At 49.3% G+C, this 11,908-nt stretch overlaps 1 protein-coding gene across 2 annotated transcripts in view; it reads right to left on the bottom strand.

Moving 5' to 3' along the window:
- Col15a1 (collagen type XV alpha 1 chain) overlaps nt 1-11,908 on the bottom strand; it is a 107,609-nt gene that overhangs the window by 65,372 nt on the left and 30,329 nt on the right. For both annotated transcript variants that reach the window (XM_023705453.1, XM_023705454.1), the window contains 3 exons: nt 7,915-8,462; nt 6,800-6,874; nt 5,318-5,404 (listed from right to left, as the gene is read on the bottom strand). In XM_023705453.1, the coding sequence (XP_023561221.1) occupies nt 5,318-5,404; nt 6,800-6,874; nt 7,915-8,462 (710 nt within the window). The remainder of the gene's footprint in view (nt 1-5,317; nt 5,405-6,799; nt 6,875-7,914; nt 8,463-11,908) is intronic.

Genomic DNA, 11,908 nt, shown 5'->3' with positions numbered 1-11,908 from the left:
AGAAGAAGAAGAAGAAGAAGAAGAAGAAGAAGAAGAAGAAGAAGAAGAACAACAACAACAACAACAACAACAACAACAACAACAACAACAAGAAAATTTCATTAGAGAAATTAATCTATCTACCAGATGCTAAGCGAATCCAGAAGAAAGCCCAAACCACTTGCTGTTTCCCTGAAAATCGCTGTGTCTCCCAGGCCAGAAGAAGGTGCTCACTAGAGGCCATCAGCCCCACTCCATTCACAAGGAAACTGATTGCTCAACTCAAGACCTTTGAGCACAGAGGCCACATTTCTGTGATCCCTGGATCCCAGGCCAGCACAGAGAAGATGCTCCATAAGGATCTATGTGGTGAGGGAACGGATGGGCAAGTGTACACACCTGGCGTAGCTCTCAATGCCGTGCAAATCAAACCCTTCTGGTGCACTGGTGGTGAAGGAAAGCAAGTTTCCTTCCAGGACAATGCCAGCCCTGTACAGCCAGCCAGATCCTAACCAACCTTACCAGCTAGGGACAAACAAACCTACAAACGAAACCCTAACAGCGGGAAACAGAACAGCACAGAGATCCAGACAGAAATCCTGACGCAGGTCCTAAACTTCAGACACCACATGACCCAGGAGCAGCTGGTGAGAGTGGGGCTTGTCAGCACTGGAGGAGCACCATCGCGCTCTAAGGCTGAGTTTCCTAGGGACGAGGTGGGGGTGTCTGAGCACAATAAACTAACATCGGACCCGTGGTGTGAACAATAAACAAATTTTTGCTGTGTTAAGATGTTAAGATTTTAGGGTTAAATTGTTACCAGAGGGTCAGTTGTGTCTCTCTCTGTACCAGAAGGTTGTGTCCCTCATGTCAGAATCTAGAACATGGAGATTCTCAGAGCCATATAATTTAGGATTTACTTGGCTCAGTTCTCACAGTCAGCCTTGGGTCAAATCCCAGCTCTGCACTTATTAGCTAAGTTATGTGAGAGCCAGTTCTCTCATCTCACAGGCTCTGGCTTCTTTTTCAGTGCAGGGGGACAATAATAAATATTCCGGGGTAGAAATACTCAGCACATGTTTATTTTTAATACTGAAATATTCCATATGCATCATTGCAAAAACTGCAAGTGGAGATGAACAGAAATAGAAAAGTCACTTTGAATCCCATCACCTAGAGCAAATCACTGTTGAAGGTATCATCCTGGGAGGGCTCCAGGGAAAGGGGGAAGAGGTGGTGGAAGAGAGCCTGGCCTTTAACAGCCAGCAGAGTTTCTGAAAGCACGGTGAAAGGGAGGGTGGGTGAGGTCAGGGCATGACACCTGAGCTTGGCAAAAGCTGGGGGTTGGAGGAAGAGGGCCAAGGAGTTTAGAGGACTAGGCCATTGATGAGATGGGCTTGGAGAAAAAAGAAGGGGTACTGCTATAGGGCACTAAGCTGTTCAGTGGCTCAGTCCACTGTGGATCCTCAACAGTCTACTCGGTGGCAATGGGAGCAAGAGGAGTGGAAGTCAGGCCAGGAGGCTGGTGGTGCACTGCACGGGCCCATGAGGCAGGGACTGGGGGTGGGGCTGAGCAGGAACTGCTCAGGGCAGACTCGGTCCTCCCAGTGAGATGGGTAGTATGGACCCCTGCTCCAGAGGTGCTTCTCCTCCTTCACATGGGGCCCAGGAGGAAGCCAATGGCTACAGGAGAGCCCAGGAAAGCCTGTTTCTACCTCAAGGGAGGCAACTTGTGGCTGCAAACAGAGCTCTTTCCAAAAGCATTTGGGCATTGGAATAGGGATGTGGGGGAAGCTGGGCTGCAGGAGCAGAGGAGGACCTGCAGTGGCAGGCTGAGCTCTGTCACTTGGGGTGGTCGAGTGACACCACTGACTCCAGCCCAAAAGCTTTGTTGGCAAATCCTAGCCAGACAAGCCACAGCCATCCCCTCTGGGTCCTGCTCCAGGTTACAACATGTATCTGGTAAGCTGGCCATCTGTGGGGAGGCCAAGGGGCTCAGGCGCGCAGCTGTAGGCTTTCAGGGTAACACAAATGGGGAACCATTGTGTTTTGTGAGAAAGCAAACATGGAGTCTTAGGACCAATAACTCAAGTTAATAAAGAAGTGTGATTGGCTGTGCGGACATTCGTATTCACATAGTCAGAGATACTGATTTCACACACACGTCCTGCAGCCCTGGAGCCCTGGGGGCCCGTGCCACATCCTGGAGATACAGGAATGAATAAAGAAGTCAGGGCATCTGTCTGCCCTTGCACTGCTAGACCCTGGGGGAGCACCGGGCACACACAAACAACCGTGGCTCAATGTGACACATGGACTTGCAGAGCCAAGGCAAGAGCAGGCTGGGCAGGCATGGGCTTGGCAGGGATGGGGAAAGAAACCAAGGCCCAGAGAGCAGAGAGAAGGCCCCAGCTTGGGTGCCTGGAACACCATGAAGGCTCAGGGGTGGCCGGAAGAGAGATCCTCACCCTGCTGCAGGGTTCTTTCATACAGATGCTTGGACCTCACCTCAGGCCGAATGGCGTCCAGATCAGTAGTCTGCGTGAGCATCTGTGCCTAAAGGTAGTCCTCCCTCCCCCAATAGGTGACCCCAAGGCACCACCAGGGCACTGCTCATTCTAATTCTGCATAAGATGGAACTTCCCAGAAATGCAAAAAGGCTCTGGCCCTAAAAAGGGAAGAGGGCAAGAAAGGCTGATTTTTAATTCCTAGCCCTACAGAAAGTCCCTGGTTCATTTTACTGGTTATAGCTCCAGTCTCCGAGGGTAGCAGGCAGAAAAGGCTCAAGACAGGGAAGTGAGACAGCGCCATGAAGGGACCAGACAGAGCTGCTAGGGAGCCGTCTGAGATGAAGAGGGAAACTCCCTGTAGTAGGTGGTAGCTGCCAAAAGAGCCACGAAGCCCTTCCAAGAGATAGAGAGGGAAGTCCCCAGCACAAGTGGTGTGACTGATCTGGAGCCAGGGCCTGGCTCTGCCACCTTCGGGCTGGATGGCCACGAGCCAAGTGCTCACTGTTCTTCCCCTCTATGTCCTCTTCTATCCTTCCTGAAAAGGAGGCTAACATGTAAGCACCTGGCCAGGCACCAACCACGCACAGAAGGAGGGGTGTGTGAGGACCAGCACCTGCAGGACTGTCAGCTCCAGAGTTGGGGTCCGGGGGAGTCGGCTTAATGACCAAGGACAGCTACAAGGCCTCGGCATGCCTATCAGTCCCAGCCACACCCACCAGGAAGGAGGTGGCAGCAAGGGGCTCAAGAGTAAGGAGGCATCAGCAGGGTGCCCTGCTGGGTCCAGTGCTGGGCTCTGCTCCATCCTCGCAACAAGCCAGTCACGTGCAGGTCAGCACAGTGAGCATTCATCCTAAGCTGCCTGGACAGGCACTGCACATTCAGCCACCTCATGCCCACCCCACGAAGCAGGTTTGCTCCATTGTGACGGGGGAGGAAGCCAAGACCCAGGGAGGGCACCGCTGGGGGAGGGTCAGCAGCTACTGAGTGGCATACCTGGGACCCACACCTGTGGGACTCACTCTGCATCAGTTCGTTCTCTCTCTCTCTCTCTCTCTCTCTCTCTCTCTCTCTCTCTCTCTCTCTCTCTGGTACTCAGGACCTTGTGCTTGCCAGACAGGCATTGCGCCACTGAGCTATATCCCCAGCCCTGCACCAGTGCTCTTTAAAAGTGGAACCCGAAGAAAAGCAAGAAAGTATGCAGTGTACCCCAGAGGTCCTCCGGGGGGACTAATTATCTCCAGCATGCACCTCCTTCAGGCCTGGGAGGGGTGGCGATACCCAAGGACACAGCGCATGGTGTGGGCTTTCTCCTGGGTTTATTCAGCATTTTGTGAATAAATTAATTTCTCCAATGAAGTCACCTATCAGATCCCTCACCACCCTTTCTCTTTTACTTCTTCAGGCTGTCTTGAGACTGACTGCATACCCGTTTCTGGTTGCTATTGGCCCCAAATCTGTCTTGGGAGGGGAGCCACTCGGGAAGCCAGTCAGGCCAGGCTTGAGTCCTGACTGACACCATGTGACTCACAGAACCACCCAGGCTTGCAGGGTTTCCAGTTCCAGACCTGTGCAGTGGGGCTGAGGCCATCTCCCCTGCAGGGGCCTTGGAAGGAATTGGAAGTCACACGGACAAAACTGCCCTCCGCCAGTGGTGATGGAAAGCACCAGCTTGCTTTCTCCCATCGTTTCTCCATCCCCGTCCCATGCCCCTGACTCCAGTGTCCTCCCCCAGGCTCTGCAGCATACCTGTGAGCCTCATGCTTTCCTGTTTCTCTCTGGAACCAACAGGGGTTACAAGCATCACCGCATGAGTGAGCCTCCCCCAAGTTTTAGGCTGGTGTGGTATGGGGGGGTAGTATCAGGCTTGAAGTCCCAAGGACCACTCTGCCCTCTGCTCGTCGGGCATCCCAGAGCCAATGGGCACACAGAATCACAGCAGTGCCCAGAGCAGCCACCACCCCAGTCACCATCATCCCCAGGGCTAGTCTATTCCTCTCCCTGGGCCTCAGTGTGCCCATCTGTACCAAGGGCCCTTTCTGTATATTTCTGTCAGGAAGGGGGGACCAGTAAATCCTTCCATCGCTAGCAGCCTGCGACCCTCCTCTGCTCACAAGGCCAAGGCCTCTGCCTTCTCTCCATCTGCATACTTTTCTTTCATCAGAGATGAGTTCAGAGTAAGCCAGGCCAGCTGGGAGCTAGCTGGTGCTTTTTGTGCTCATTGTTCCTCTGACCAAAACGGGGTTCCTTTACTGTCCCCATAGCCTGGCTCAGGGCTCTTGAAACCTCTTCCTCACTTTGGCCAGAGTGCATTCCCAGGAGGCAGGAGCCCTCGCTCTCACAGAAGGCTGCCTTTCTGGGGGGCGGGCAGGTGTAATTGGCAGCTCTAGGAGAGTGAGCTCAGCTGTGCCATGAGAGCTGGAGCCCCAAGGAAATGTGACAATGGCCATCATCTCAGGTACTGGGCAGAGACTCAGCCTTCTAGTACCTCGTCTAACACTCCAGCAATCCTATGAGCTAGACCTATCATCATCACTATTCTGCAGAAGCAAAGCTGAAGTTCAAAGAGAACGAGTGAGTTACCCAAGGCCACAGAGCTAGAGAGCCACAGAGCATAATGTGCGCCTCTGGGCAGCACTCTGGTGGCTGTGTGCACAGGGTCCTGAGGGACACAGCACACCAGCTCACCTGGGGTGTTTGAAAATGCCCACTGGCCAGGACACCTTAACCTCCCCAGAAGATCCAATGATTAGGCTCACATCAGAGCACAGAAACTTCAGACTTGGGGCCCTGAGCATCAGCCCTGAGCAGCCGACCCAGCCTGGACTCACCGGAGCTTGAGTGTAGGTGATGGCCTCTAAGATCTCAGCGACAGTCTCGGTGTCAGTCTCCTGAAGCCCACTGGCCTCTCCTGATGCCTGTGCAGAGACAAACCATGCCACATGCCGGGCAGAAAGAGCAGGTTACAGAGGAATGGGGCAACTGGGGCCACAAGGAACCTACAGATTGACTCCCGCAGAGGAGCTGCGGCATGCGTCTATGTGTGCAGTTGAAGAGACAGTGCATGTGCAGTAGGCCTGGTTGGTTATTCTTTTTGTTTCCTTCCACTATTTTTTGCTCAAACAAAAACCAATCACTTTACATTCTAACAGACCAATTGCTCTTCTGTCCAGGTTCCTGTCACATCCTACCTTTGCAAGACTGTCACTGGAATCCCACTTCAGGAACCCTTACATCCCAAGCCATCCTGCTGTTACCTGATCTTTATAACCAGCCCCCTAGAGGCAGCCAAGTCATCTGTATGCTCTGGTGTTTGCACCCAGTCTCTCGTTCTTGGGCTGCTGAGTGACATCTACTTCTTCAATACTAATGGCAGTGTACAGAAGAATGGCCACAAGCTTCCCTGCAGCAGGCTTCCCACGAGTGCCGGGCGAGGTCACAGGCCCTAGGACCAAACATACCCTGGGGTATGTTCCCAACTCAATTGACAGCTTTTAAAATAACACTAAATTAATGAAATTATCCCAGGAGTTGTTTAGGGGTTGGTACCACCTAAAGACACCAGGGAGATGCCACCTTCTGCTTGCTTCCAGCTTTGGCAGCACGTTCCCGTCTGCCTGGAAGGCTTTCCAGACATGACTTGCTTCAAGCTCCTCCTTCCTCTTCCTGCTCCCTGGCCTACTGAGCTGCATCTGAGGACCTCCTGGAGTGTCAGCACTCAGCGCTGTCCCTGCTTTGGGTAAGTGAGTGTGTGCCAGGAGCCAGCGGAAGGGGGGCAGTTTCCCGCTACCCCTTTTATCTTCAGCATCCACCCAGGGCTGTCACCCTCCAGGCATGCAGTAAATCCTGGAGGGAAGGGAGGAGGAAGGAAGCCATCTTTTCTCCTGCCCACCCTTCTCCCTGCTTAGGAACTGGTTCACTTGCCAGGCATAAAATGAACTTAAATTTAGGTTGGTTTTTATAGGGATTTACACCCAGAATAGCTTAGACTTCTAACTCTGATTTTAGAATTCTGACACCCTTCTTGGCAGGAAGGCTGGAAACCAGGCCACTGACTGCCACTGACTGCCTAACACTTTATAAGACATACAACCCTTCCACCCGAGAGAGAGATGAAGCTCTTTTAAAAAGTGAAAAAAATAAAATAAAATAAAAAAGCCAAAAGCCCAAAATAGGCCTTGAGCCAGCACTGGCCAAGATGAGAGGATTGAGAGATGCCATGACACGGAGGAGGAAGAATTGCTGGGCACCAGCCCTTCCCTGGCTGGTGGCTGCCAGGGCTACAGGGCCGCTGCAGGGGGGAAGGAGCTCACCGACGACTCCTGGGCTTCACATAGCTCCTCCGGCATCCTGGGGTCAGCATGGATGGTCAGCTGCTGTATGGACCCCTGCAAAGAAGCAGAAGGTGGAGGCGCCATGGAATATGTGGCTGCAGTGCAAACAACAGGGGACAAGGGGGCACCCATGTGACAGAGAACGAATGAAAGGACAGGCGGGAGGATGTGCAGCTGCCGCTGTGACAGGAGAGCCCCTCTATCTCCCGGCCCGCTCCCTGTCCTGGGGAATCTCTGTGGAACACTATAATAGGAGCCCACTTAGCCAGAAAGGTGTGTACAGGGCCACCCGGGTGGGCAGCTCGTGCTGGGATGCACAACTCTCTCTCCCAGCAAGTGACAGCCTCATCCCGAGCGAGCGGCGCCACAGCAGCCTCCCAGCCGCCACTCCCACCAACTCCCTAGACACCAAAGGAGCCCGTAAAATTCCCCCTGGACACTACATCCTACATGTGCTCCAGCACCTTCTCCTGCCCTCCAAATAAACACACACTCCACCCCACTGCATGGCCTGCTTTACCGAGGACTGATCAGGAGACAGTGCCAGGAACATCTCCGGTCACTACGCCATTTGCTTTACAGTAGCTCATTCACAAAAGCCCATTCTGAGAAGAAAATCAGTTTTCTGATGTTTTGGTTCAGGGCACATTACTCAAAAGGAGAGAGAGAAGTTACCTCTCACCTCAGTATTCGAGATTTGTCTGCCTTAGTGGAAATTCCGCAAGTGCAATGGCCACCCGTATCCAAGGACGCAATTAGACGTGCTCTTTCTAAACCATAGCCTGAAATGTACAGTGTTTTTCTGTATCTCACTTAACTCTGTGAGTCTATATTGTAGGTTTTCTTATCTTTATGTTCAGATAGGAAAGCAGAGAGAACCAGAGAATGTGTTTTCTAAGTCAGCAGGTTAATGGAATACAGAGTGCAGGAACCGAGGTCCTTTGAGCTCCAGGCACAGTGTTTGTCCCACATAACACACATGCCTTTTTAAGGACATCAGAATAAAATAAAAGCAACAATGGTTGCTGGTATTTAGTGCACTGGGACTCTGTTCATTGGCTTCTCTGATCTGCTGGGAATGGACTTGAACTTACAGTGAATCTGTCCAGCCCTGTGGCGCCTGCGCTGCCTACGAAGATCCCTGTGCTGGGCTCGAAAGCCAAGGGGCCAGAGGACCGCTGGAAGAGGACGTGGCTGTGCTCCTCACAATCCATGAGGAGGGTCACTTCCTCCCCCTGGACGATCACTGCAAAGTGCATCCACCTATTGGTCATCACAGGCACCAAGAAAACAGCAGCTTCATGGGACACGTGAGAGCCGGGTTCTGTGTAGTAGAGGATGACTCGCTGGTGGCCGTCCTCCACATCCGAGAGCCGCAGGCCCAGGTAAATGACCTTCTGGAAGGCATCAGTAATGGCAAAAAGCACCCCGCCTTGGGTGCTGCTGGGCTTGGCCAGGACACTGATGGCGAAGTCCCTGAAGAAGGTGGGCGGGATGAGGGTCCTAGCTGGGCGGCCAATGTTGGCACCAGGCCCGAAGCTGTAGGCTGGGAAGCCACCATAGCCTGTGACAAAGGACACAGAGGAGGGCAGTGGGACGCCGATGAGCTGGGTGAGGTCCAGGTGGCCTTGAGAGGCTGAGTCTGCAGGAAGGGAGAGAGAACACAGGCTTCAGACATCCAGGCTGCCCAGCTCCTACATGGGCACAGACAGTCATGAGGGAAAAATGGGATCGCTCAGGAACCTACTGAAACTGGAATTTCTTTTCTTTTCTTTTTTTTTTTTTCCTTTGACACTAGCAATCAAACTCAGGACCTCGTGCTTGCAGGCAGGTGCTTTTGCAGCTGAACTATATTCCCGGCCTTGAAACTACTTTCTAAGCTGCTGTTTTCTTTTCTTTTCTTTTTTTTTTTTTTTTATTGTACAGGAATAGATTTCTTTTTTTTTTCCAAAATTTTATTAAATAAAATAAACAGCAATGAGACAGTTTCAAATCAAATCGGAAGTACAATTTCAACAAATAGCACACTGCATATATTCTTCTTAGTGGTTAATTGCTGTACAAGATGCGGACTTGAGATCCTATTAACAAACACCATTAGAACAAATCATTCTATTCATTATAAGCTGCTATTTTCAAACTTTTTTGGTAAACCCCTCCCCACTATGAAACTCATTTACATAGCAATGCAATATGCACAGATAGATCTGGATCTGTAGCACTGAAACAAATGCGTCCTGAAACACCATGCTGACTTTTGATACTCAACATGGCCTCAGACATTTTCCCTTGTATTTAATTACCCTTTTCTCCTTCGTTTTATAAAACTCATGGTAGAATAACCTACTGAATTGATTTCATTACCCATTAGTGGAACATGATCCACAACTTGGGAAGCATTTACTAATCATTCTGGGAATAATCCTAGAATACATAATGTTCGCCTATGAACTGGGAGACTTATTTTCCTGCTATAAAACTGAATAGGTTTGTTTTGGTTTGTGTTTAATGAGGTCAACTGTCTAACTGCCACAGAGTGTACAACAAGACAAGCAGGGACAGAGGGAATTGTTCTCAGACCTCAGGACAACTGAAATTTGCATCATTCTCAAAAGGCTTGTCTTTATTGTCCTTCCTACCCCTCCTTCTCCTCGTCCCTTTTCTTCTTCATCCTCATAAGCACTTTCCCCAGCTTTTCACATACTTTAGCTGCCCTAACCCTGGGCATCACACCCCTATTAGGGGTGTTCCCATTTTTCTTTGGAGAAAACTGAGATGTAGGTTAACCAGATAAGCTGCACGCAGGATTCAGATCAGAGCCTGGCCCGAGTCTGGGCTCTTAGCCACCACACAGGGGTTAAGGGAGGAGGGTGCCGATAGACATACGCATCATGATTGTACTCAACTTAGGGAATCTGCACCTGTCCATGGTATATTTTGATTCCTCTTTTTTCCCCCATTCTCCTCTTCTCCCTTCAACTCTTCTTCCCCTCATTACCATTCATGATTTTTATATCAATTACATGGTGAAATGGTTGGGAAATATTGGGATAATTGTTATTAAAATATTTTAAATAATATGAAAAACAAGCATGTGCCCCCGTTCCACTTAAGAAAGAAAATACCCATGTGCCCAAGCTCCAGTAAGCTCCTTGCAGTCTACTCCATGGCCCACACCCACACAGCTCCTCTTGGGACCCGGATGCTTATCCTTCGGATGCATTTGTTTGTGTGTTCACTAAACAACTATGTGTCTCTCAAAGGATGAAAAACCATTTCTGCACATTCCTAAGAAATGTTGGGGTGATGCATGAATTCTTCAGGTTCTTGCTTTGTGCTTTTATGTAACTCAGTATCATGTGTTTTTAGATTTATTCTTGTTGACCCGCTTGGCTCTGGCCTTTTCTTCTCACAATGTCCCGGTAGGGTCTAAAACAGCCACAGTGGGTTGATGATGGTTCCTGGTGATGGAGTGTGAGGTTTCCAGCACACATCAATGGAATAGCTATGGGCTTCCTTATCTTTATCTTAGCTGTGCAGGAAGTCATACTACCTTTACTTACCTTAGGCCGGTAATTCCATTGCCCAGAGCTGGATTATCTATCAGATGATGTGGGTGTGTGCACCTACCACAGCACTTAGTGCCCCTAGACTGCTCTCCAAAGCACCTGGGCCATGTACACCCACTGGTCCCTATTCTTGCCAGTGCTTAAGGGACACAGAGAGGTACCATTTGGGAGAGGTTCAGAAAGGAGTTTTGGCTACAGTGACAATGTTTATTTTTAAAACTAGATGACATTCCAAAGAAGCATTTAGCGTACCTTTCCTTATCACATTCCAGAACAACTAAAAACAATTACTTTATCTTCCATTAAAAAAGCAAATCTGTACATGTTGGTGCCCTGAATAGAAGCTTTTCATAGCTATCTAGGACCCCTGGGGTACAGACACCACCCTGTCTTAAGAGGCCCTCTCTTTACCCCCAACATACTTGATACAGCCCCCACAGGCTGGTCCCAAGCTGCCTCAAGTCTTCCCACCTTCTTTGGAATGTTTTCCACTCTGGTGTCCCCCCCAGCCCATCCCAGATATTTTGCTTGAACAACTCCTGTTAATCACTGAAGACTCAGTCCAAGTTCAACCTCCCTGGAAGTGCCTTGTCCCACCTTCCATTCCCATCCCCTCTGCCCCCTGCAGCAGCATTCGAGGTTCCCTGGGTGCACACTGGAGCTCTCCATCAGAACCCCCAGCACACCAGATGTCCCTGTTGGTCCCCCATCTCTCTCTACTGGACAATGAGGGTAAGATTCCACCCCTCATGTCTGTGTTCCCAGTATCCAGCCCAGTGCCAAGGAATTAATTAATTAATTAATTAATTAATGAGTGAAAAACAAACGGATGGATGGATGATGGATGGCTATGTAAATGAAAAAATCCAATCCCTCATTTTACAGAACACTACACTAAAGTTAATAGAGGTAAAATGTCTGTTGGCCAAGAACTCAAATTTGATTTTAATTGAATACAAACATAAAACAGAAACTAATTTTAAGTAATTTGGGTTTAACACTCAAACCCTAGAAAATGTAAGTTAAAAGATTTATAAATCTGATTACATGGAAACAAAGTTCTGCCTAGCAAAAAAAAGAACCAAAAGATAATTCTCAAAATGTCAAACAAACCCAAAAAATTATTTTAAAAACATATTATTTTATTTTAAGCATGTATGTATAATATATCACAGACAACAAAATCATTTCCCTAACTATGCAAAGCAAATGAATAGGAAAGCAACCACGCAATAGAAAAATGGGCAAAATATTGGAAATCCCATGCATAAAAACAAAATGGCGTGTGTGTGTGTGTGTGTGTGTGTGTGTGTGTGTGTGTGTGTGTGATAGCTAGCACAGTTATACTACTAATCTTTTCCTTGGAAAGATCAGGTTGTGCTTATATTTGTTGATTCATTTTGTGTGTCTGTATCTAATCTGAGCAACTACTTTAAAGATAACAATGTGCAATATATTAACCATTGTTAATTTCTTATTACCTTTTTTGAAACTCTATCATTGTCTTTATTTCTTTTTT

This window comes from Octodon degus, unplaced genomic scaffold, assembly GCF_000260255.1.
Source record: "Octodon degus isolate 3935 unplaced genomic scaffold, OctDeg1.0 scaffold00221, whole genome shotgun sequence".
Lineage (NCBI taxonomy): Eukaryota > Metazoa > Chordata > Mammalia > Rodentia > Octodontidae > Octodon > Octodon degus.
Note: the sequence above shows the minus strand (reverse complement) of the source record. Positions and strands in the feature narration are given on the sequence as shown.